Source organism: Lepisma saccharinum, chromosome 25 (assembly GCF_977018435.1).
Source record: "Lepisma saccharinum chromosome 25, izLepSacc3.1, whole genome shotgun sequence".
In the NCBI taxonomy this organism is placed as follows: domain Eukaryota; kingdom Metazoa; phylum Arthropoda; class Insecta; order Zygentoma; family Lepismatidae; genus Lepisma; species Lepisma saccharinum.
In genome coordinates, this window is record NC_139253.1 from 34186074 (window position 1) to 34211619 (window position 25546).

A 25546-nucleotide genomic window follows, 5' to 3' on the forward strand; every position below is an offset into this window, starting at 1 on the left:
GAGTAGGGGCGGTGGATAGTGGACCATGCTTCCTTATGACCCGAGGTGGAGGAAAGAAGGGAAAGCTGCGCGGCTACTTTTCGTCCCAAGTTTTTTTTTCCTTGTGGTCGATCTATAATGTTGTGCTGCTGATGCACTGCTGATGTGCTGCCGATGGCTGGTACTGGCCCCGCCCACTTGCTTCCTTCCTCCCCCCTCGTTTTCCCCGCTACTCCTGAATTATTACGTCATCCCTCCGCCTTGGAACTCCTCTATCATCATGAACACTCATGTCATTTCTTTCGTTACATTAAAGCCTATTTGTATCTTCTTCCATTTTTTTAAACATCTTTACCCATCTTTCCTCTACATTCCATTTCTTCAACGTTTTACAGTTTTATAATTGGTTCACCTTGTTTTTAACAGATTGCCAAGCATGCTTCAGGACTGCATGTTTTATCTTACAAACCATTACACCTTGTTTCCTGGTCAAACAGACATGGCATAATCTGTCACGAAGCGTGATGACGAGGACAGTGTATTTCTCGAGGATTGAGCAAAACCTTACTTTTTGCGATTACAATGCCATCTAACACAAATCCCAAAAAAAGTTTCAGACAAAACCTACGTATTTTTGTCTGGAGAATCCGAATCTGCAATTAAAAATGGGGGTTCCCATTTGAGATTTTACAGTTGCCCCTCACCCCACCCCCAGGAGGTGGGGTGGGGGATGGAGTTTGGCATCATTGGATGAGCCCCTTCGTGACAAACAAATTTCATTCAGAACTTTTTTTTTGATCAGATGCATACTTTTCAAGATATTTCGTTGTGTCAAGCTAAAAAACTCACCCGGTATATAATTAATTTGTGTATAATGGCAATATCTTAAAGATTACACAGTATGTTCCATAAGGTTCATTTTTCTATGTCTAAAACAACAATTGTGACCCTTGAAGTTTCTATAATATTCTCTACTACAAAGTTGTCACATTCTTAAAGAAACTTCTTTCCAATGTCCATAAGGCTTATATTACTTATAACTTCAACTGAAATTTAGCTCTTATGGTTTTCATAATAGGGTGATTCTAAAACTGAGAACACATATTTTTGACTAATTGTCAACAATGAAAGAAACCCGAAACTTCTCGAATGACAAAATTATGTCATTAGGTCAACTATTAAATATCTTATCTTTCATAATGTTTTTATAGTGAATATAAAAAGCAAAATAATTAATAATAATATTAAATATGACCGAATCTTTGTTATGGTTCGGGAGGATCATATCACGGTTACCACATCGTGCTGCAATGCCTGGTGTCGTGGGTTCGAATCCTGGCTTGGGCGTGGATGTTTGTAAGTATCCTTCATCATATCATCGTTCATCCCCATCTTCGCAAATAGTCAAAAGTTGCACAACAAGCGAAGTAAAATAAAGCAAATCAATCAATCCATCACTTCGATTTAAGATTAAATATTGAAAGAAAAAATTCTAACAAGGGTGCCCCAAGTTTTTAATCTTATTTGCAAGAGTGCTACGAATGTGAAAAGGTTCGGAATCCCTGCTCTAGATAATGTTTGTGGTCTTGTTACTGTGAATACAAAATTGAATCAACTTCATGAAAACAATGTAGCAACAACAATTTGTAAGTAAACAAAAACAAAATCAATATACAAATACACAGACTCTTTTGAAGCCACAATACTATTACAGGGTGTCTGCTCACTGGGAATTCCTCGAATTCCAGGGATTATACGTGAATTATTGGGGCCAGGAATTCTGTGTAAACTTTTCTCTGTAGACGTGAAAAATTACATTTACTTTATACATATTTTTGATTGATTGATTGATTGATTTAGTTTATTTTACTTCGCGTTTTGTGCCTCTTGGCTAATTTGCGAAGATGGGGATGAGTGATGATATGATGAAATTGATGAATGGACATTCACAAACAACCAAGCCCGACCGGGATTCGAACCCGGGACCCTTGGCGTCGCAGCGCGATGTGCTAACCACTCGGCCACAGGGTCGGGCTATACATATTTTTAAATGCCCTGAGGCAAGTTTCTCACAGTTTAACTTTCTTTTTTGTTGAAGAAGGAAAAGAAAGCAATGTGTAAAATAATACAGAGTTCCCTCAATCCTTTTATCTTGTTGAATGTTCTTTGTCGAACAATTTATCTGTCAGGGAAGATTATTGCAAGATATGTCTTAGTTGATTAGGTAAATTTGAGTTTGAAATTCTGATACAATTAGCAATTTTTCGTAACAATTAGTACATCACATAGGATTTGTGACTTGTGTTTGTAGATGTATTTTGAGTCTGAGGATGTGAAATGTCAAATGTTAAATTAAATAGTTTAAATATATATATTGTTTAATTGAATTGAATGTAGAATTTTTGGATACATTGGTTCTTTAGCTATGGTTTTCTTAATAATAATAATAATAATAATAATATTAAAAATTAATTGAGGTTCCACTATAATATATATGATTTTAATTAAAGCAAAAAGATACATTTTAGAAAAAGCAATACATGAAAATAACATTAAAATATTTTTTTAGGTTTTACATATTCACTGATGTCCAGAAGACCATTGGAGAATAAAAAGATGATGGAATCAGTTAACAGTGTACCTTTGTTATGTGCCAAAGAAGAAAATAATCATCACAGCCAAGTACAATATCTCCTAAGCATATTGAACATTACATCTGAGATATTGTTTCGAGGATATTCTCAAGTACTATGTACAGTGTTTGCTCTTTGTACTGCAGCATGCTACTCAAAGTTAAGTCGACGGGTGCAACTGGTACTTCGTGCAGTACCTGACAAAATGCAGAGGCACTTCATTGAAAAGTATAGCAATTTAGATAATGTTGTTGATGTGTTGAATTGTGTCCTTGTGAGTGAAGACATTGTTAATTTTCTTTGTGTATCAAATTTTGCATGGGTAAGACTATCCATTCAAAATGAAATTTACAACAGTGAAAACAATGTAAGTAAGTATGTGCTAGTGAAAATCATTGGAGTGAAAGGTTTTAGTGAGAAGCATGTTCTTGTTAGTGACTGTTTGTTTCACAACATCAGGAACCAGATTTTAAAAAGACAATTGAATGATTCCGATTTTGATGTCGTGCTTTCAACCATGTTTTTTAGAGATGATGTTAGTGGCAAGTTTATTCCCAAAATGGCAACAAAAGCAAGTGTGTCATTGGTCCAGACAGTGCACAGAATTGAGGCAGAACTTATAGCTTTAGTTTTGAATAAATATTTTGAACAGCCACGTTACGTATGTACAGGAAGTGTGTTTTACGTTGATGTGGAAAATGATATGCCAGAAATATTATTTTCAAACTGGAATGAAAAAGTGAAAAGGATATATTTTAAAGCTGGTAATGTTGAAGGTCCTCCCCATCTGCTAAGACAAATTTGTGTAGGATATTATGTTCAAAAGAGCATTACAACACTTTTTCAAACTGAGCATTGTCAAGTGTATAAGCCTTCATGTTCATATTTATGTAGTGGATCATGTTCAGATATCTCACTTACTGACTATGAAAAGTTTCTGATTAGAACATATCCTTCTGGGTTGGAATATGCCTATGAAGAGATGTTGACATCAGTGAAACCATTTCTAGAATCAGTTGAAAGGAACTTATCCTTAAAACCTTTCTTTCTCCTTACTGGCCCAAGAGGTTCAGGAAAACAGACTATAGTGGACTGTGTTAGTAAAGAATATGGTTTGAATATGTGGTCAGTGAATTGCTTGGAGCTTATTGGCGATAGTAGTGGCTATATGGAAGGAAAACTAAAGTATGTTTTTCATAAACTGCTACAGTATGCACCATGCATTCTTCTACTTAGAAATTTTGAGGTAAGTTCATTATAAAAATATTTTATTATAGATTCTAGATCTCTGTTTGTCAGTACATGTGAATTTGTTTTGCAATATTGCATGGCATGAACATACTTGCACAATTGTTAATTCCTTTGGAAGTTGGATACATCATGCACTGTTAGGTCAGAAGAAATAGGGTTAAAAATCAGAATCTTCTTCCTTCATTGTAGAATTTTTCCTATCATTTACAGTTTCTACAAGCAAGTCAGCACATGTTTTGATGAAATGTTTTGAAGAACGCACACTTCATCAGATATTTATTTGTAATGTGATCAACATTATAGTTATAATACCCAAGTAACCACAACCATTGGGCCAATGTCAGTTTTTACGTGGGAAAGGTTGGCTTTACGTTGGTTGGCAACTTGACGTTGGTCTTACGTTGGGGCAACGGTGGTTGCCAATGTTTGCCCAACCATGGAAAAGTGAGTCAAAATCAGTTTTATAAACAACCTTCTCATGCTAAGACAACCTTCAAGAGAATGCTGTAAATTATAGAGTGTAAAATAAGTGACATGTAACATTGTTTCTTTTCGAATATTTCAGTTTCAATACATACTGGAAATATAATATTTTTAATTAAAGTAGAAGCTATTTTTAACTTGCAGTCACTCACCAGTCCTTTGTCAGCTGCCATGGATGAAGGATGTGTTGGGAATTGCTTATTGTTTGTCTGTTTAGCTGAAGCAGAACAAGAACATTTTTACATGTATTCTTGTGAAAGTGGTTAAGCAATGTTATGTGCAGACTAAATTCCATGAAAGGTGGAAAGCTAAGTAAGCTCTAGAAAGTTTTTGTGCTAATACTTGATTGACTTGATTGTATGGTGCCTTGAAAACAATGATGCCATGTGACTGAGAATAAAAATATCAGAATAAACCTATCCATTCTTTAGTTTTCAGTAAGTTGGTCCAACATAAAACCATACGTTGGCCCAATGTAAAAACCACATGTTGGGCCAATGTTGGAACCATGGCCCAAACACCGTTGGGCAACGGTATCTTCTTACGTTTCGCCAACCATTTTCAGTAGGGTTGGGCCAACCACTTTTGGTTACTTGGGTATTAGGAGAAATTTAACAAAATATAAAAAGTTATACAATGAATCTTCACGATAACATTTTTTAATATAAATATTAAGGCTGTTCGGAAATGAATTGGACAAGCATTATATAATGCACATTTGGTATATTTTACCTGCAATACAAAGATGTACATTACCAATAATCTCCCCCTGACTGAATGCACCGCTCCCATTTATCGGGAAGTTTCCTGATTGTTGCAGAGGACCACTCTCTTGGAGTAGAGTTGCACCACTCATGGACAGCAGTCTGGAGTTCTTCATTAGATTGAAAGTGTCGACCATGCAATGCATCCTTCATTTTGTCGAACAGTGCATAATCCGAGGGGGCTAAATCCGGTGAATACGCAGGATGTGGGAGCACCGTAAATCCCATTGTTGCCAATGCCTCCTGTGTTTGGCGGCTCGTATGCGGCTTCGCATTGTCATGCTGAAGAATCACCCGAAGAACCCATTTTCCTTGCCGCCTCTGCTGAATTCTGCATCACAGCTTTCATAGAGTTTCACAGTAGCTGTCGCTGTTTACAGTTTGGGTAGTGGGAAGCCAGTCCACCAGCAAAATTCCATCTTCATCCCAGAAAACTGTACCCATTTGCTTCTAGGGAGTGAGAGTCGGTCGAGGTTTTTTGGAGCGTGAACTTCCAGTATGTTTCCATTGCATGGATTGCCTTTTTTTCTTTGTCGCCAGTCACCAGTCTTTCGAAAAAATGTTCTCTGTCTCAGTTGTAACGACGCAACAATTCTCTGCACATGTCTACTCGTTGTTGTTTCTGCTGATCCGTCAGATCGCGAGTCACCCACTGAGCACAAATTTTCCTCATTTGCAGATCCTCATGAATGATTGCATGCAGAGTTGCTTGCCCAAAACCAGTTTCACGTTGCAGTTGTTCAATTGTTACACGTCGATCTCCCATAATCAAGTTGGAAACACTTCAGATTGCTGCTGGGGTACGCGTTGACCTTGGGCAACCACTGCTAACACTTTTGTCGACACTTTCATTTCACCGTTTGAAATTTTGATCCCACTGAAACACTGTACTCCATGAAGGCACTGACCCACCACAAAGGGCCACAAGTCTGTGATAAATTTCGGATGCCGAAACACCCTCTTTAATCAGGAACCACATAGTCCACCTCTGACCATGAGAATCACCTTCCATTTAGTAGCTTGTCCACGTATTCACTCACACCCGTTCACGTTATGAGTCAGCAATTCTTTGGTAGTGGTGCTAGCAGATCCATCTCGTGGTGGAATCTAGAATTATGTCCGACCATTATGCAAAACAAAGTTCGCTTGACAGATGTTATTTGCAACAATGCAGTGTTGCCAGTCCAATTCATTTCCGAACGACCCATATAAGATGTCATTGCATCATTGGAGCATGAAAGTTGCATTAACAGTGAAACGAGGAATCAATTTTATATCCCATAAAAGGCTTACATTATGAACTTAAAATCTTGTCAAATATTAATTAGAAATCCTAAATATCATTAGGCAATTCAAAATATATTTTTCTCTACAAAGTCCCTTGACCTTTTCAGTTGGCATAAATTTTAGAGGGGGTTAGCTTTGCAACTTGTGAACAAGTGAACCTCATAGTGAAAGTATATATTCATCTGCATTATTTAATTTCTTCCAGTTTGCCATGGGCGATTCTCCACAAACTTAACAATAATGTTCAATAACCCAAAAATAGCTTTACTTAGCTGGTTTTGTGTATTTACATGTATATACAGGGTGACAAGTAATAACCCGTACTAATGTTTGTGATCATAAAGTTATTAAACTGAAACAATTGAGCAAAACAACACTGAAGAACAATGACATGGGACCTTAGGAACACGTTGTTCAGCCGGTTTCAAAGTGGCCTCTCTGGGTGGCTATATAGAGGTCCAAACGGGCTTTGAAACTTTGGGCAATGGGCCGCAGGTCCTCGGACAACAATCGGTTCCACTCATGACGCAGCAATTGCTTCAGCGACTCCAAACTGTGGTGTCGTTTAGCACATACCCTGGCCTCCAAAATTGACCAGACACTGTAGTCCATTGGGTTGAGGTCCAGCAAGTAGGGTGGCCATTCCGTCGATGCGATGAAGTCCGGAAAATGGGTTCTGCACCACGCTTGCGTCATTTTCGCCCTGTGGGCGGGAGCAGAGTTTTGCTGGAATGTCAATTGCCTATCGCCGAAGTGCTGCTGGGCCCACGGAAGGACGACGTTCTCGAGATTGGCGCGGCGGTACACTTCTTGGTTGATTTTGACCCCTTGATCCACGAAAAACAGGGGCGTCTTGCTGCTTGCGCAAATTCCGCCCCACACCATGACCGACTGCGGTGTTTGACGATGGCTGAGGTACCGGGAGCCTCTGCAGACCAGGTCCTGTTGGTTTGGTGCTTGTGCGCCTGCTCCACGGTGAACAGCTTCTCCTCTGTGAAGAGAATGCGTTCCCATTGCTGACCTGCGGCCCGGCGCTTCAGAGAGCGGCATCTTTTGAGTCGCAGGCGCTTGCTTTCGTCCGTGAGAAGTTGAACTTTTTGGAGCTTGTACGCCTTGAGGTTGAGGTTCTTTCTCGCCATTTGCCGCACCGATTCGCTGTTGATCCCGATCTCACGGGCGACTTTTCTCATGGAGATCCTCGGATTTCACTGAACTCGCTTTTTGATGATCTTGCGCTTCTGGGACGTGTTGACGGTAGGCTTTCTTCCTCTTCCGGGACGGTCGCCTTCATGGCCGAGCTCCTTGAATCGATGAACTCCGTCTGAGACTGTCATTTTTGGAACACCCAGCAAACGAACAATTTGACATTGACGCTTTCCTTGACGCCACAGTTAAAAAATTGCACAGCGTTTGGTTGACAGTCTGAAACGCAAAGACTGTAATCGGTATGAAGCCGAAACAACAAAAGACTATGGAGAATCCAATAACACAACAATTATTTGGCTACGGTACACTACATTCTTGGCAGGATACGCCAAACTTTGTATGGGTTATTTCTTGTCACCCGTTATAATAATGAATGTTGTAATTCTCCTTTGTGAAATCATCATCATGGCATTTAGTATCAACCCAGATGTTCTAGGTTTTAATTATGGGTATGAAAAGGATGTTTAATCTCTTTCATTAGTTCATATTTCCTCCAGCCGCCCCCTGTGGTGGAGTGTTCAGCACATTGTGCTACAATGTCAGGGGTCCTGGGTTTGAATCCCGGCCTGGGCATGGATGTTTGTGAGTGTGCATTCATCAATTTCAACATACCATCACTCATTTCAATCTTCACAAATTAGCCAAGAGTGGCACAACAAGCGAAGTAAAATAAAGCGAATCAATCAATCATGATTCCTCCAAACATTGATTAAACTAGAGATACTTTTATCAATGCGGGACCAGTATCCAATTGAACAATTAGTCTTGTGCCATATTGCATCATACTTACCCTAAAGTTAATACCTCAGAATAAGTTTATAGGTTTTATAAGTATTAAGGTCTGATTTAGAATAATCAAATACAAAACTGCTCTTACTGTTGTTGAAAGCTTTGTGTTTCTTGCAGTGCCTTGGGAGGGATAAGGATGGCCACGAGGACAGCAGAACAGTGTCTGCGTTCCAAGAGGAAATGTTGAAGATGTTTCAGACACTAAGATCAGCGTGTCTTCCTGTCATAGTGATAGCAAGCACAGCGAAAGAGAAGCAACTCGTTTCGGCATTGGTGAACTTTAGCATCCATACCATCCATATAGAGAAACCCAGTGATGAAGAACGGCAGAGAATGCTGGATTGGGTTATGAAGCAGAGAGGGCTTAATGTTGAATCTGAAGCTTGTCTAAAGCATGTTGCACAGCAGACTTCTGGGTTTGTGCTTGGAGATTTTCATGCTTTAGTATCGCATGCTGTTAGGTATGTATTACCAGCCTATATGATTAAGTTTCACATAAAGAGAAATTCATTAGGGCTGAACAGTACTTATTTGTACCAATACCCGTAACAATACTGATATTCTTACCAATACCAATTTGAAATTGTAATAATTACCAGCTTTCGTTCCATCGTCGCCTTGTAATCAAGGGGTCTCCAGTTTCAGTGGAGGTGCATAGTGGTTCAGATCCCACTTTAAACTGTAGGCCCAGCTGCAGGAGCTCAACCCTATAATTAATCTAGGTACTCAGTAAGTATTCACAATTAGGTGTATCAAGACTTCTTTTCCATATAATTATTTTTTATTGTAGAGGGATGGTGTTGCCATCAGTTTATCGTTAAATTTGCGTAGTTTTGCCAATCTGATTATTTAACTGACAGTGAATGTTTCCTTCATTTCTGAATGAAATGTTTCCTATTTTATCGGTGCAGTGGTAGTTGTCAGTATTTATTGGTACTCCATTGGTGTTGGAAATATTCATAAAATGGATCATATTTGTAGAATTATTAGGGGCATGCATATTTCGTGTTTGACAAAAACAGGAAATGTGAGATAACACATTCTAATGTTAATTTTTAATGTTTCTGAAAGGGGTGTGGTCAATTTTTCTACCCTGTTTTGTCACGAAATTATGCCAAATGAGCTGCAAAATGCAAAATAAACTCTCAAACACGAAATTTAGAGTTTATTTACCAACTGGACATTTTCTGAAGTTTGAATTATCCTGTGAGTTATGCAATTCACAGAAAATTGATTAATTCTGCTGTAAATATTTGGGAAGCAAGAATGGACCCCTTTATACAGGAATATACTTAACTCTCTAGTAACTACATAAATGTGCTATTAGAAGGATTATGTTTATTTTGTAATGAATTGCAGTTTTTAAATCAAATTTTGGATTATGTTCAAAATTTTTAAAAACACAGTCATTTTATATACTGCTTTTGAATCATTTTTTCACAGCTATAACATATTTACAGCTTTTGAACCCGAAATTGACTGTTTTTGTACTGAAATTTTGCTTTTTTATTTACCAAAAATATGTGCCTCTAAGAATTACGTTGGTCAATTTTTAACATAATTTACTAGAAACAATTTTGTGTCGTAGTTAATTCAGTGAAAATAGAGATGGCTGACCACATGTCACCCAATGAAAAGCTGCTCTGGTAGGCCCTGCCCCTTCAAGGGCTGTTGCACCACATACTTTAGTGGTATAGGGACAAGTACACATCTAGGGTACAGGGACTTCTGTCTATTTCTTGTCAAGTTCCATGTGGAATCCAACATGACTATCAGTTATTTATTTGCTGTGCAGAGAACATTCTACGCATTGGGCTTCTACATGTGTTTTACTTTATATTAATGCTCCATATTTGTACCTTCTAGCCATGCATACATAATTCAAACTTTGACGAGTTGCTCACATGATCATAATTGCCTACTTATATAATTGTGGAGGACAAGATTACTGTATTCCTTTGTAATAGTCCCTGGCCGAGTATAGCACGTGTTGCCAAATTTCTGGCAATATCCTCATGCCATCAGCAGATTTTTTTTTCTTTTTTCTTTCAGGGACTGCCCTGAGGCCTGCATCGATCGTCTTGAAGCGACGTCCTCATAGAGGATCTTGTAGCTTCTGAAATAAGCCATAGTCTCAAGAACTTATGTCTAGACTATAGGGAGGTGCTTTAGCACTCCCCAACCCCACTGTTCAAGCAGTTGCCTCTCTGAATTTGAAAAATGGCACCTTGAGTTGTGGGGCGACATAACCGGATGTCTCGCCAGAAGTGTTGGTCGTTTCCAACGAATATGCCCGTTGGAGGTACAGTGGTTCGGATCCCACTTTAAACTGTAGGTCCAGTCCCAGTTAGCCTTACTGTGCTTAAAGTGGACTTAAAACACCAAATCAACCAACCAACCATCAAATATTTGGACAAATTTGCACAAATTCTATGTGACACTTAACAACATTTCTTTCACATGCAACTTGAATATTGATGAACACAATTTGTTCTTTTCGCGAGAATACTGTTTTCAAGTGCACTACTCATTATGGCTACAGTCAGTGCAGTGTTGCCACCACACGTCAATATATGTGGAACTGCAGAGGCGGGAATAAAAGCCTTTAACTGAATCCATGATTAATTTTTGCTACAAGTGACAAACAGTGAACAGTGAACTATATACCATATTATAGTAATAATAAGTTAACTGTGATGTACTATGTATGGGTCATATATGACTCAAAGCAAATATGAGCCAGCCCCCGAGGGGGAATGGTTAGCACATCGCACTATGATGCCAGGGGTCCTGGGTTCGAATCCTGGCCTGGGTATGGATGTTTGTGAGTTTGATTGATTTATTTGTTGTTTTAAGTCCAATTGAAGCATAGTAAGGCTAATCTGGACTGGACCTACAGTTGAAAGTGGGATCCGAACCACTATGTGCCTCCATCGGGTATCGAACCTGGGATTACAAGGCGATGACGCTACCGCTGCACCATCAGGGAGGATGTTTGTGAGTGTCCATTCATCAATTTCATCATCTCATCACTCATCCCCATCTTCGCAAATTAGCCAAAAGTGGCACAAAAGGCGAAGTAAAATAAATCAAATCAAATCAAATATGTAAATAGCAGTGAAAGACATGTTGACTTTTTATTGAAAATTGCACACTTCCCTTTTGCATTCTAGATTCTACACAGTGACGTCATTTATGCTTCCTGCCAGACAGCAGTTGTTTTTTTGCATACCTTCTGTTGAAATTTGTGTTGGATTATCACATAATTGGTTGTGAAATGAGGTTTAATGTACGAGGGCAAATCGAAAAGTCTTTGCCCCTATTTTTTTTCAGCCAAAATATTAGTGTCATTGAGAAACAGAGATATACATTCAATGATATAGTTTTTTTTCTTGGAACGGCCCAGCATTAACTCTCGGCTGTTCCACGGCACAGTTCCGCTGTCTGTCTGTAAAAATGGCTGTAGTACTCAACATGTCCATGTCGTACGAGTAGCGAAGTGTTATTCGTTTTCTATGAAGCAAGGGATGAACGCCAATGGAGATCCATGGGGAAATGGTGCCAACGTATGGGGACAAGTTTCTCACTTTGAGAAGTGTGCAGTGGTGGTGGTGTGAGTTCGAAAAATTGGCCAAGGAGACCTTCATGACCTTCGATGTGGACAATGTGGTTATCCTCCATGCTAACGTCAGGCCTCATGTGGCAAACAGGACCATCAACAGACTTCAGTCATTTGAATGGGAGATTCTGGAGCATCCACCATATAGTCCAGACCTCGCCCCCACTGATTTCTACATGTTCGGTCCACTGAAGAAGTTCCTGGCAGGACAGAGGTTCATTTGCGATGTCAAAGTGAAGACAGCTGTCTGGCGGTGGTTCCACGATCGACCAGCCGAATTCTACAACAGCAGCATCTCCAAACTAGTGGTTCGAGGGAACAAATGCCTGAACCGCTGTGGTGACTATGTGGAAAAGTGCAAGGTACATAGAACAATTCCTATATTTTTATTTCGCTGCATGTTTATTATTTCAGCTGAAAAAAAATAATTGGTCAAAGACTTTTTGATTTGCTCTCATATTTGTTAGTTCTTTCATACCATTGTCAGTTTTTGTAAATATGCATGTAATACATTTTTGTTAGCCCAATTTGCAATTGTAGACCTAAGCATTCACTCAGCAAAATATGTTTCAGTCTAATGTATTCTTTGAAAACAGGAACAGGTACAGAGGTGTACATTTCGGAAATGAAGCAATTGGAAAGTCTGAAGGTTCTGCTGATACATTAGCAGTGGATTCCTGCTGCATAAGAATGGAGGATTTTGAAAAATCACTTGGTAAGTTACACTGCATTTGTATTGTGTGATCACAGTAGCATGTAGTTAGACATAAGTTGTATCTGTTACCAAAACAGTGGATTACCAAACTTTCTTTTTAATTCTGAAATTCGAATCTTTTGTTGTAACAAATACTCTCCCCCTAAATTGTTGGTGGGGGATTCCCCCATCCCCCCAGGATTTCGCACCCTGTCCCCCTCTTCCAAACTGATTCTAAAGGCATAAGTGGTGATGCTTCATTGCAACCCCATCGCTGCGATTAGCCATAGGTAGGTAGAGAAACTGTACATAATAACCATAACTAAAAATCAATAACAAGTCAATCAAATGAAAAGATCCCCCAATTTTTGTGTGAAAATATGTAGAAGTGGCAGCTAAACTATAAAATTTTGCCCCCCCCCCCCCAAATGCACAAAATTACAGGCTATTTATAAATATTTGATTGGTAAAATTATTGGTAATATTACCAATACTCTGATCTGTGTACATTGGCCAAAATCCATAGTGTTTAACCTGATCTATCTTTAATAATAATAATAATAATAATAATATTAATAATAATGAAAGTGAGAATGATCTGGCTATGAGGAAGGGTGGGAAATTTTTTTTAAATATAACAATTTATTGTGTAATGCAGTGGTTCCCAAAGTGTGCACTGTGGCACTCTGGGGTGCCATGGCTGGCTTACAGGGGCACCGTGAAATGTTCCAATATTTTCACTGAAATGACACTTGTTAGTCTGCACATGGTTTTAGCACTTTTTACAGATAAAATGTTCCTGAATTTGAAATATGCATAGTATAGTGAACTTACATTGTTATATACCTGTGCTGGGATTTGATAAAATTGAATATTTGGAAACCTAAAATTTTATTGATTTGTGGTTTAGATTTGTTCACATCGTTTCATAAGAATTACATTCTTGTATGCGTGAAGTTTTGTAAAAATATTAAATAATGTGGCCATTCCCCATCCATGATGAAGTTTGAAGCATTAATTTTTATAAAATATTAAAATGCTGACCAAGGCAAAATTTATAGTATAAAAATATACACTAAAAACGTAACGTTTCCACCCTCTAACAGGGTCTTCTTCAGAGGAATATTCACAAAAAATTGAAGAAAGATACAACAATCATCTTATATATACCTACACTCCCAAACCGGGTCCATACATAAAGCAACAAAAAGGCACCAGTCCTTATCTTATTACATTTCCTGTCAGGAATTCCTGAGTGTGGAATCTCAGGTAATTGACAGATACCTGGTGAGAGTGTCCTTGTTGATTTTCAGCCCCCCATTCCAGTTCCATTATTTCTTCTCCTTTTTTCTCTATTTCCCTGGCCTCTTTGCACTTCCTTACTATTCCTTTCATCTCCCTCCCTATCCTCCTAGCCTTCTCCCATTCTATTTCGTGTCCAGCTTCCTTTGTGTGCTTGAATATAGCATTTTTCTCCCTCTTTAGTCTTATGTCATCCTTGTGTTGCTTCAACCTGTCTTTCAGTCTTTTTTTTTGTTTCCCCTATGTACACACTATCACATTCCTTGCACTGAACCTCATATATAATCCCTTCCTCCTCTCTGCTTTCTTCCTTCTTCTTGTTCGCTATCCTTAAAATGCTGGAGCCTCCCTTTCTGTATGTTTCTATGCCTGATTTTCTAAGTACTTTGCTTATCGTCTCTGTGGCTTTCCTCATACTCCTTATACCAAACCACCTCTCTTTTTCTTTTTCTTCCTCCTCAACTGTTTCTTTATCTTCTTTCTTCCTTCTTCTTCTGTTTACGTCAAGTCTGTCTTCCTTTTCGTACCCATTCTTTTCTAGCTGCTCCCATAGGCTGTATTTTGCTGTTTTTCTTCTTTCATGTTCCCGAGCATCAAGAGGGGACCACACATAGTGGAAATTGTTAGGAAGAAGATGGGACAAGAAATAATAGGATTGAGTTTGAGTTTGTGTTTTAAGTTCACCTTATGCACAGTAAAGCTAATCAGGACTGGACCTACAGTTTAAAGTGGGATTCGAACCACTATATGCCCCCACTGGGAAGAAATAATAGGAGAATGGGACACTTCAAATTGTAGGTCTAGTTTATTTAGCCTATCTGTGCATAAAGTGGGCTCAGTGGTGACATATTCTCCCATGTCACTTGATATACCCCCAGTAAATCAACTTTTCCATGTGTGTAGAAATTGCCGGAGAATTTGAAATTATTGTACTTTTGTTTTTGTGTTGCTTGCATGTCTGCATTGGTGTTTTATTTTTATTATATGTACTTAATATATAATAAATAATAATAACATCCCGTGGTGTAACAACCGGTGAGGGCGAATGTCTACCTACCGACTGCTGGCCTCACTCCCACCAGAGGTGGTTGTAAGTTTCCGTGACCGGGTTGCCCTACTCATTCGTAGCTTCCCAATTTCCTCATGACGGTCCCATACACAAGCCGAAATTGAGACCACACGACCATGGTGCAGAACATATGCAATAAATAAGAATTGGTGCATTAAACCAGGTCAAATTTTCAGAATGCACCACTGAGTTGAGTTAAAACTAAAACTGAAAATTGTAAACATAGCAATTATTATTCTTGCATTTTTGTATAGAATGACTGTATAAATTGTGTGAATTTTTGCATTTTCAGACATTATGCATGCTGCATATTCTGATGCTATTGGAGCACCGAGAATACCAAAGGTCTCATGGAGTGATGTTGGTGGTTTGAGTAGAGTTAAAGAAGAAATTTTGCGAACTATTAACATGCCACTACAATATCCACAACTTGTAGAAAGTGGTCTAAAGAGATCAGGTCAGCTCATTTAAATCATATTACATATATTTTGTCATCTATCAAAATTCATTAGTACCTAATTTACCATTTAAGTGATTAAGTATGTACAACTTGACTTACTGTTGATAATTTTAATTTAAGAGATTGTATTCTGTCATTGTGTAACATACTTTTATCACATGCTATATAAAGTGAACCCAAAAGTTATATTATCAGATGCATTAAGTAAGTCATATTTCTTACGCTTGTGTCATATTACATATGACTGACTTCATGACGTAAGATGGGCTCTATAATGTTTGTATTAAACTGAATATAAATGTATTTTTTTCTTATTGGTGTCATGTTATCAGTAGAAAAGTTAACATAAAACAGTTACCTCAGTAACATTGTAATTGTACTGAACTTCTAAATAAAAACAACTGATTTGTTTACTGTCCAGTTTATCTTTTATCATTATAAGCATATTAGACTTTTTCTTGTTTGTCTATTCATCTTGTATTAGTATAACAGTTATTAAGTGAAGGTGTGTTTTTATTTACATCTGTAACATAGTTATTTTTGTTAAAAACAATAAAATACACTTTAGGAGTTTTCCCAAGCTTTCGATTTCATCTCGGAATCATCATCAGGACTGGTCATCGAGCAAGTAGCACCAGCAGAACTTTAACCGCGTCACTTTCATCATCTCTCGACCAGCCCTGATGATGATTCCGAGATGGCATTGAAAGCTTGGAAGAACTCCTAAAGTGTTTTTTTATCACGCTGTTTGTGTTTTTTTTTGTTGTTTTTAAGAAATATGTGGCCGGCATGTGACATAAGTTTTTTACTGTCGTATAGTTATTTTTATCAATATATGAATAATAATCACATCCCAATACTCCAGAATATTGCTGTGTAAAATACATGTAATACTAACTTTCCTTTGTAAGGTAAAATCAAACAAAGCTTTCATGTGATTAGTTTAAAGAATACATAAAAGGCCAAAGTATCTTTAACTATTTTGATGTTTGATTTCAAATTAATTGTTCATACCTTTAATGCGTTCAGATAATGCGATAGCTAAGTAAAACTTTTTGTAAAATTTTCAGCCAGTTTACATAGATATAGGATAAAATATACATATTTTGCATTTCATTTTTTAATTTTCTCTGTTCATGTGTACTGTAACTGCAGTAATAGTGATTCTAACCTGTAAACTCTTGCTCTTTTCATGTAGGGATTTTGCTGTTCGGTCCTCCAGGCACAGGCAAAACCTTGCTGGCCAAAGCTGTGGCTACAGAGTGTAACCTAAATTTCTTGTCCGTAAAAGGACCAGAGCTATTGAATATGTATGTGGGACAGAGTGAGGAAAATGTGAGAGAAGGTATTGAAACTGGTTTTATTCATAGAAAGAATGCTATTTAGTTTATATGTTATGGAACTTTTAATTAATTGTATATTAATTAAATGTATTAATTAGCTAAAACAAGCCACCTCAGTGGCCAAGGTCATTGAGTGGTCTACTCATTGTCTTCATGATTATCTCCAGGTTCAAGTTCCATCCTTTTGGAGTATATACATCAATTTCGGTGTCATCCTCAATGACAACATTCATCTAAAGAGGTGTGATGTATCAAATAAGAATATACAAAACAATTTGCTTATGCAAAATTAGTATTTTCTCAGTTTTAGGCCATGCTTAAAAAAAATAATGTTAGATTTAGTGGTTGCAATCATAGTAATTCCAAATTTCACTTTTTTTTTTTTAGTTACATGAAATTCATTTGTGTACTGTAAAGAAATTCTACTAAGCTAAGCGTCAGGTCAACCTTGCAGCAGGTTTTAGCATATGTAGATCCAAACGTGCGCGCAAGAATATAGTTCCACTGAGACGGGTTCTATTCCGACACAACTGCATACTTGCAAGAAAACAGTTATTTAATTTGTAATATACAGACAAAATAATACATTGATTAGCAGGTATGGACTTAATTGGTTGCAATCACTGTGCAGACGAACTTAGAACCGCAGATTCGCCAACTCGAATCTGTATTGCGTTGAAGAGACATTGAAACTTTAGAGCGAGTCGAGCGAGACTGAATGCGTTGCAGAGCGCGTGAAATCGCTGATACCAGTGTTGCACATCCCACTATTTTAACCCTATGTTTATTGTAGAGCGGCGAGAATGGCTGAATCTCCTGTTCAGCGCGCGGTTTTACCCGAATGTTATTTTGGGCTTCATCCGAAAGGAAATGTTCTTCAAAGTCAAGCAAGTTGTTTTAAATGCATAATCCTCCTTGCGGCAACAAGATCAAAGTAAAACAGGGCGTCAGGTGATTTGCCGTCAATGTGCACACGAATTGTATCACGGGTGTTGAATGATTTGCGGTTTGAGTTTAGCAAGAGGAAACGATTGTTTGTTGTTTGACGACAAAAGAATCTCCGCGGTATTAAAATATATCGCAGTGAGAAGAAACATGTTTATTATTTGGACGAGACGTCCTTCAACTCGGTGAGTGGGGGAAGGGGGAATAAACCATGGAAGGATACCACCATGCAAAACCACCGCCAGGGCTGAAGAAACCGACGATGAGGGGAAGGGGGAGGCTTATTGTTTCACCCACTGGCGGCAATGAAAGCTTTGTTGAAGGCGCATATTTACTTTTCAGCGCAAAGAAAGGGAAGGGTGATTATCAGCAACAAATAGACAGACCAAGATTTGAATCCTGGTTTAGTGAAGTGATTCATAAATTGAAACCAGAGTAATAGCGACAGACAATGCACCTGATTGTATATATCACCAATAACAAATCATGCTTTTTTGGTGGTACAACTTGAAGTGCGTGTGTCTTACAGTAACGGATGTATTGCGAACGAAGCAACCAAGTTTTTCATAAATCTATTTCTTTCTAAACCAAAAACAATAATTTGTCATTAAATTCAAGAGGGGCCTATTGTTGTTTACTTTTATCTTTGTTTATTTTTATTTTTGCGTGCTCGAAATATACACACATGCTCTCATGTTTAGAAGTTGTTTCGCTCTTATATTAATGACACATTTATTAAATAATATATGCGCAGAAAGTACTTTTAAAATGTTATGTTTCAGGAGACAAAGAGAAGCAAAAATACAATCCACTTGACATGCATGCGGGTTTTGATGTGTTGTGCGGTTGGCAATACTGTAGATTTTCTCAGTGTCTCCGATGTAAGCAGCTCGGCGGTTGAGGAAAGACTGGCACGGAAGATTCTGAGCTCAGTTCTCGCGCGGATTGATACATAAAACCTGCTGCAAGGTTAACCTGACGCTTGGCTTAGAAGATTATTATCTTTGTTTCAGTGTTCCAAAGATCACGGACTGCAGCACCATGTGTTATTTTCTTTGATGAACTGGATTCCCTAGCTCCCAATAGAGGAAAGAGTGGGGATTCTGGTGGAGTGATGGATAGGTAAGGAAAATAACTATTTCATAACTTTTAAACCTTGTACACTTTGTGTATGTCGGCTTACATTTATTTCCAGAATTTCATCTGTGGGGCTAAATCATGCGTTTAGATACTTTCTCGTTGGACAAGACTAGTTTGTTGGAGCAAATGGGAGATTTGCAAGGGGCATTAAGGAAGGCACCAGAAGAGTTGCAACTCATAATAACTTAATTGGCAATTAGTGTAGAAATTTATTTTATTCGTGGGTGTCCACCATACATCCCACACACACACAAAAAGACAGGAGTGAAGTACGTATATTTTTATGGATATAAACATACACAGTGAAATCCCTATTTTATGTTCTCAGATTTTACATTTTCCGACATTTTATGTTTTTTTCAGCTTGGTCACCTGATAAAATGAGTTCCCATTGCAGTTCATATGCCCTAGTCTTGTAATGTAAATATGTGAATACGCACTTTCTTTTTGTAAGCAAAACTCCTGGCAATCACCTGGTTGCATGTATTAATTAATGATGTTAGTGAACTATTCATGTGTTTCAAAGAACATTTGTAATTTTATTCTGGATCAGCTTATGTATGAAGTGTACTATGTATAGTGGAACCACAAGGAAAGAAACCTGCGCAGACCCCATCGCGCTGGCGGGTGGGGAAAAAGACAGGAGGAAGGAGCCTTCAGAGCGGCCAACGTCAGTGTTGCCAGACCTATTGATTTCTCGGTAGGATTCCATAATAAACTATTGCTATTGCACCGACGGCCTGCTCAAAAACAAGTTTCCTGGTCACCTTACTTGAACATGGAGGGGAGAGTGGAACTCCACTCAGCCATGGAAAGTGCTGTTTGAACTGTGAAATTATGCCAAACGATGTGCTAGGACATTATTATTATTTTATTACTATTACTACATTACCATGGGCGTCCGGAAGGGCTCCCGGTGGCTCCCTGGAAAATGAAAGTCAACCAAAAATTATATATTTTTCACATATAATTTCATTTCAGCTGCAATAATGTGTGTTAATTATTGCATGAATATGATACATTGAAATTTAAGCAATGTTTTTTGAGGGAACAACACTATTATTGGAGAAAATGTGCCTTCTTTGCCCCCTCCCCCCCTGGAAAAAAATACCTTCCTTGCCCCTGCCTGGAAAAAATCCTGCGGATGTCCATGTACATTACTATTTTTAGATGGTTGTATTTTATCCCACCCGAAAATTGAGTTGATTTCAGTTACAGTAATTTACATCCATTATTATAATAGGGATGTAGAAACGTGATAATTTCAAACTCAAGTGGTGTTTTCTGAGAGGGCAACATTATATGGGGTAATATGCCTCGTTTACCCGCCTGATAAAAATACATTGTTTCCCCCTCGCTGGAAAAAATCTGCAGACATCCTCTTGCCCCCCAGTGCACACGCCTATGCCGCCCCCGAGAAGGTCGTTCATCCGCTACTAGATCATCGGATTTTGTAGCATATCTTCTGGTTTCCCAAGGAACAATCTCCTGAATTTTTCAAATCTGACCTGGCAACACTGCACCGAACACCGATAACGGCAGGGAAGTTGTGCGAACACTTTGGGCGGAAGGTTTTTTCCTTGTGGTCGAGCTATACTAGGTCCCAGGGAAAATGCTTATAGAAATAAATATATGATATCTATGAACATCTTCATAGATTCTCTTTTTTCTTCCTCTTGCAGAGTTGTCTCACAGTTGCTAGCCGAGATGGATGGACTGCAAAAATCCTCTCAGGTGTTCATCATAGGAGCAACCAATAGACCTGACCTAATTGACCCTGCACTGTTGAGGCCTGGAAGGTAAATCACATAATAAACTTGACATCGTTTTTTGTAAATTGTTTTGTAGTATTCAAATTATTGGTAGTTTTGCTTTCAAAATTGACAGTGGGAGCAGACAATTCACGAAGAAGGGATCCTTATGTCAACTGATGGATGAAAAAGGAAATTTTACAAATTTTTTTGTAATTGTTGTGCCAGAAAATTTATCATCTTGATCTTTCAACATATAAATGTCTTTAAAATTTATTTCTCTTCACCACAATTACAAGATATTTAATATTACTGTTGACTACACAATGTTTATGGCTACAACAAACAATGTACAAATTTTAAAATCGTTTACAAGAAAACAGGAGTATAGCTTTAATACTTCTTATGGTCACCAAAATTAATTTAATAAAATAAACTAGCACACTTCATGTGTATGTTAAGGTAAGGTGTGACAATTTTGCACCAGGCATGCATTTATTTAAATATAATCAGAATGGGCACTGCTACTAAAGAAAATCCATGCATAATTTGCAAGTACCTCCCCATGTTACAAGTGGAAGCAGTTTTTAAAGTTCGTTATTAAGCTAGATACAGTGTTTGAAAAATATGATGAATAGGTATTTACAGAATCCCATGTATTCCTTATGGAGAAACAACTTGAAATTCAAGTTCCGGCTAAACAAATTGGAGTTTCGACTCTTTCTAGTGAAAATGTCATCTTCAATGGATCCTCTACCCGATCATGTGTTTTCTTCTGTCATTGGAAGTTTGATATTCCCGTGAAAACGAATAAAATCATTCTCTCATAAGCGTAATGCATTTCTCCTTGTTTCCTGCAGCCATCCTGGCAGTGTTGCCAAACCTGATGCACATAAAAGAGCTAAATTTCATCTTAAATTGAGCTAAAGTTGACTTTCAAGGGGCTAGATTTAGGAAGGCTGGATAAAGTGCCTCCCATGGTAATTTTAGTTGTCAATGGGGTGGGGGCACTACTATTACCGGTAACTTTAAAGTGATGAAAATCTATTCTTAGTTTTCACCATGTAGATCTGACAGCATCACCCATATCAATAATCCACTGATAGTCGTATGAAATCGAAAATAAGGATTACCGGATAACAATATTTTCATCTTCACCTCAGCCACGGCACTATAAAAATTGCTGGGGAGAGAGGGTGAGGTGACGGTGCAAAATTAATAATATCACGTCACATGTAAATGTATACTCATGGCAAAAGTTCATCTATGTGGGCTGGAGTTAGTGATGGCATCATAGTGGGGCAGGGAGCGGGTGCTACAGTTCAGTCAAACGAGTGCATGAAAGAGACAGATCTGGCATTAAAAGAGCTAAGTTGGCAACAGTGCTCCCCAGCTGCCTCAGAAAGAATGACATCAGGGAAATTGTCACTCTTCCCCTTAATACCATACACTTTCTTCTAAAAAACTGAAAGTAACTGATAAAACTAAATAAAAAACAAGCATGGGTATTGAAGCATTTTAAAAATTGCCAAATGATGCAAATTCAAATTATGCTAAGGAAATGTAGTTGAATTTCACATGCAAGAAAAATTATGCCTGGCTATTTTGTTCATGTATTATATCCATATTGTAAAGAATTAATAGTTGTATCCAAGAAAAGTGCCATTGGATTAGTATGCGAAAGAACAGTAGCCATTATTTTTCTTTTAAGTTGGTTATGTATTTTTACAGATTTGATAAGTTGCTGTATGTTGGAGTAAGTGAAGATCGAAATACCCAGAAGAGCATAATGAAGGCTCTCACGAGAAAGTAAGTATAATTAATTAGTAAATTCTATTTAAAATCTTATTGCAAGTGGTGACATTTCACAAGTTTCTTTATCATATCATTAGACAGAGTATCTTGTTTCTAATGTACTGGATGTATTTCCAATTGGTAGCTCACCTGACTACCCAGGTTTGCTTCCCAGGGTGGGTGATCGGCATAAAGTGTCTTGGATTCACACAGACTCTGGGTGGGCTAAAAACATCACAACAACACCATGTTTTGTTCTCTGCCAGCTAGACCTCGCTGTTCCCTTAGAGAGTGAAATTTGAACTCTTGGTTGCCACATTCGTAGTGGAGGAGAGGGGACACACATGGATCAGGTATTTCAGGTGGCGAGAGAAGAATCTGTTCTCTGAGAGTTTGAATAGTTCGTTATTTGCTTGCCCTTTCAAAGAAATTGTGCAACAGCACGTTCAGCCATCATATTTGCATGAAACATGCATTTGGCAACAATGACCTGCAGATGACAGACAATTTCTTGGCAGGCGATGTACCACTACCAGGATAAATCTTCTGGCCTATAATAAATAGATTCTTGAAGGCAATCCGAGTAAATGTGGCCAGAGTGTGGCGTTGTTCACATCACCTTCACATTGTGAATGTGTGGAACCCTTCCTCAACACCTTGTATGCCCTATGGCAGATTTGCAGAAACAAATATGCATCTTGTTATTATTGAATATCATTATAAACCAAGGTGGATTGATTAAAATCAAGATATAAATCAGGTGATTGTTTTTTAAAAAATAAGAAATAATTTATAGAATAATGTACAATAAGGATTTTGTAGATATCAGAATCACTTTTTTGTGAAAGTATGGGTGAAACTCACATTAAAGAAAATGTAATATGTAAACTGTAAAAACACTTAAATTTATCTTGATTTAAAATCAATAATTTTTGTAGGCAAAAGTAACAAAAATCCATAATTAGCTTTTTATGGAATAAAATGTGGAATGAAAGCTCTGAGGACTTTGGAAAAACACTTTACAGGATACAAGAAAGATGGAAAAGGAGGAGAAAAAGAGGGGGGAAGAAGGGAGTTTATGGTATAAAATGTGAATGTAATAAAGAATGCATCGGCCAAACGGGGAGAAGTATGGACATAAGGTGGGGAGAGCATGACAAAGATATAAGGGAGGGAGTTCCTAGGATAGGGCTCTCGGAGCATATCATTGAAGAAGGACATGATATTAGAAAAGGGGAGGTAATTCGGGACGAAAGTGAACTAATTAGGAGGAACATATATGAGGTTCCCTATATTTGCAAAGGTAGGGAAAATAAACAGCGATGAAGGAAACGTCGATGAAATGTGGATAGGGATGTTTAAAAAATGGGAAAAACGGGAGTATAAGAAGATAGGTTGACGTATTACGCAAGGCTCAAAAAACACAGGACTTCGAGTTCGATATGATGTAAGCGGGTAGGGGAAGTAAGCGAGACAACTACCCGCATTTGTTGAGGGAGCATCCTACAGTCAGTACGAGGGAGTAAAATAGGAGGTCGTGTTTTATAATTTTTTAACGTAGGAAGGGTTCTTTTAGCCTGAGATGGTTTTACACCGTGTATTTAACAATAACGAAGGCCTTGGAAATTTTAAAGGGTTTTATTATCGATTCCAATTTTTCCTATATTAATAACCAAACCTGTATCCTTGTTCCTGGAATTTTGGGGGAAAAGAATTGACGTGGCTATGGTGTATTTTGGATAGCCTATGTAACATAAGAACCTGAAGAAGGGAACAGTTGTTCGAAACGTCGTTCATTGGAAAACCAGATACTCACGATACGTAATTACAAAAAGTTTTTGTATTTTTGAATAAGTTTTGAAGAGAATAAAAATAGCAAACATTTTGTGTAGAATAATATACAAAATACTAATCATGTTAAACCTTAAATAGTGTCATTATCAGTAAACTGTAAATAAACATGAGCTGATATTTTGCAAACTATCCTTAAAAAAGGACAGTTTACTTTTCTTTGGTAGACAAGGCTTAGTGCGGGAGCAAAAAGTGGAAGGTGTAACTGTCCCCATGCCCTGCCCCCAAATCGCCGACACTTGTCAGTGATTCTTATACTGAAGAACAAGTCTGAATATGAGTTAACCAAAAACATTTTTGCATCATGACTACAGTTCAAAAAAGTTGGAAAGGAGAATAAAAAAGATGGACTGTCCCGACTAAATCTGGTAGCCTTGCATCAATGGTTATAAAACTAAAATTACCAAATATTGCAGACTGCAGACTTCTGGAGGTAGATTATCTCCAGAATTAAACAACCCATTCATTTATTTATGCATGGACAAAAGAGAAATTTTAGCAAAATCTGAAAAATTGTCAATGTTATTTTTGTAGTTTCACATTAACATATTTCATGGCTCAAGGGGGGTAGGGGTACGGGCCTGTCATATATACAGTATCAGAAACAGAAAAGTGTTTATTTACATATAATTTTTTATTTGCTTTAATCAAACTGTTCAAATATTTTACAGGTTACCAGAAAAAAGTATTGCCACAAAGAAACATTGTATCTATATGTATGGTGCCAAAAAACATACAAGCAATTTTAAGTGTTTTTTTAAATAAAAGAAATCCGATCTAAATAAAGAAAATCATCAAAAATGATTTTTAAAAAATAAAAATCTTGATTTTTATCCACCCTGCTTATTTTTTCCCCCTTTATTAAATAAAATGTTTGTTTTTCCGCAGGTTTAATTTTAGTGAGGCATTTAATATGGATGAATTGATTGAAGAACTTCCAATGAATTTGAGCGGCGCTGATATGTACTCATTATGTGCGAATGCAATGCTAAATGCTATTAAAAGGAGAATAGTTGGTATTGAAAGTGGTAAGTTTACAAAGACAATGCTTTGCAATAGGACTGAGACAATATCCGTACTAATGCCAATACTGTTGCTGATTCCGATACTGATGCTTGAGAATTGTAACAATTAAAAGTTGTTCAAAATATTTTTTGATGTTGTTGAGCGAGCATTTGACTCCAAT

The 25546-nt window shown here is 37.7% G+C and overlaps 1 protein-coding gene across 3 annotated transcripts in view; it reads left to right on the plus strand.

The window, feature by feature from the left end:
- The window catches only part of Pex6 (peroxisomal biogenesis factor 6), a 46864-nt gene that overhangs the window by 19123 nt on the left and 2195 nt on the right, over positions 1-25546 (plus strand). For all 3 annotated transcript variants that reach the window (XM_083111449.1, XM_083111448.1, XM_083111450.1), the window contains exons 2-10: positions 2549-3858; positions 8510-8853; positions 12608-12726; positions 15369-15533; positions 16735-16881; positions 18838-18946; positions 20647-20763; positions 22447-22524; positions 25249-25388. In XM_083111449.1, the coding sequence (XP_082967575.1) occupies positions 2566-3858; positions 8510-8853; positions 12608-12726; positions 15369-15533; positions 16735-16881; positions 18838-18946; positions 20647-20763; positions 22447-22524; positions 25249-25388 (2512 nt within the window). In that variant the 5' untranslated portion in view covers positions 2549-2565. The remainder of the gene's footprint in view (positions 1-2548; positions 3859-8509; positions 8854-12607; positions 12727-15368; positions 15534-16734; positions 16882-18837; positions 18947-20646; positions 20764-22446; positions 22525-25248; positions 25389-25546) is intronic.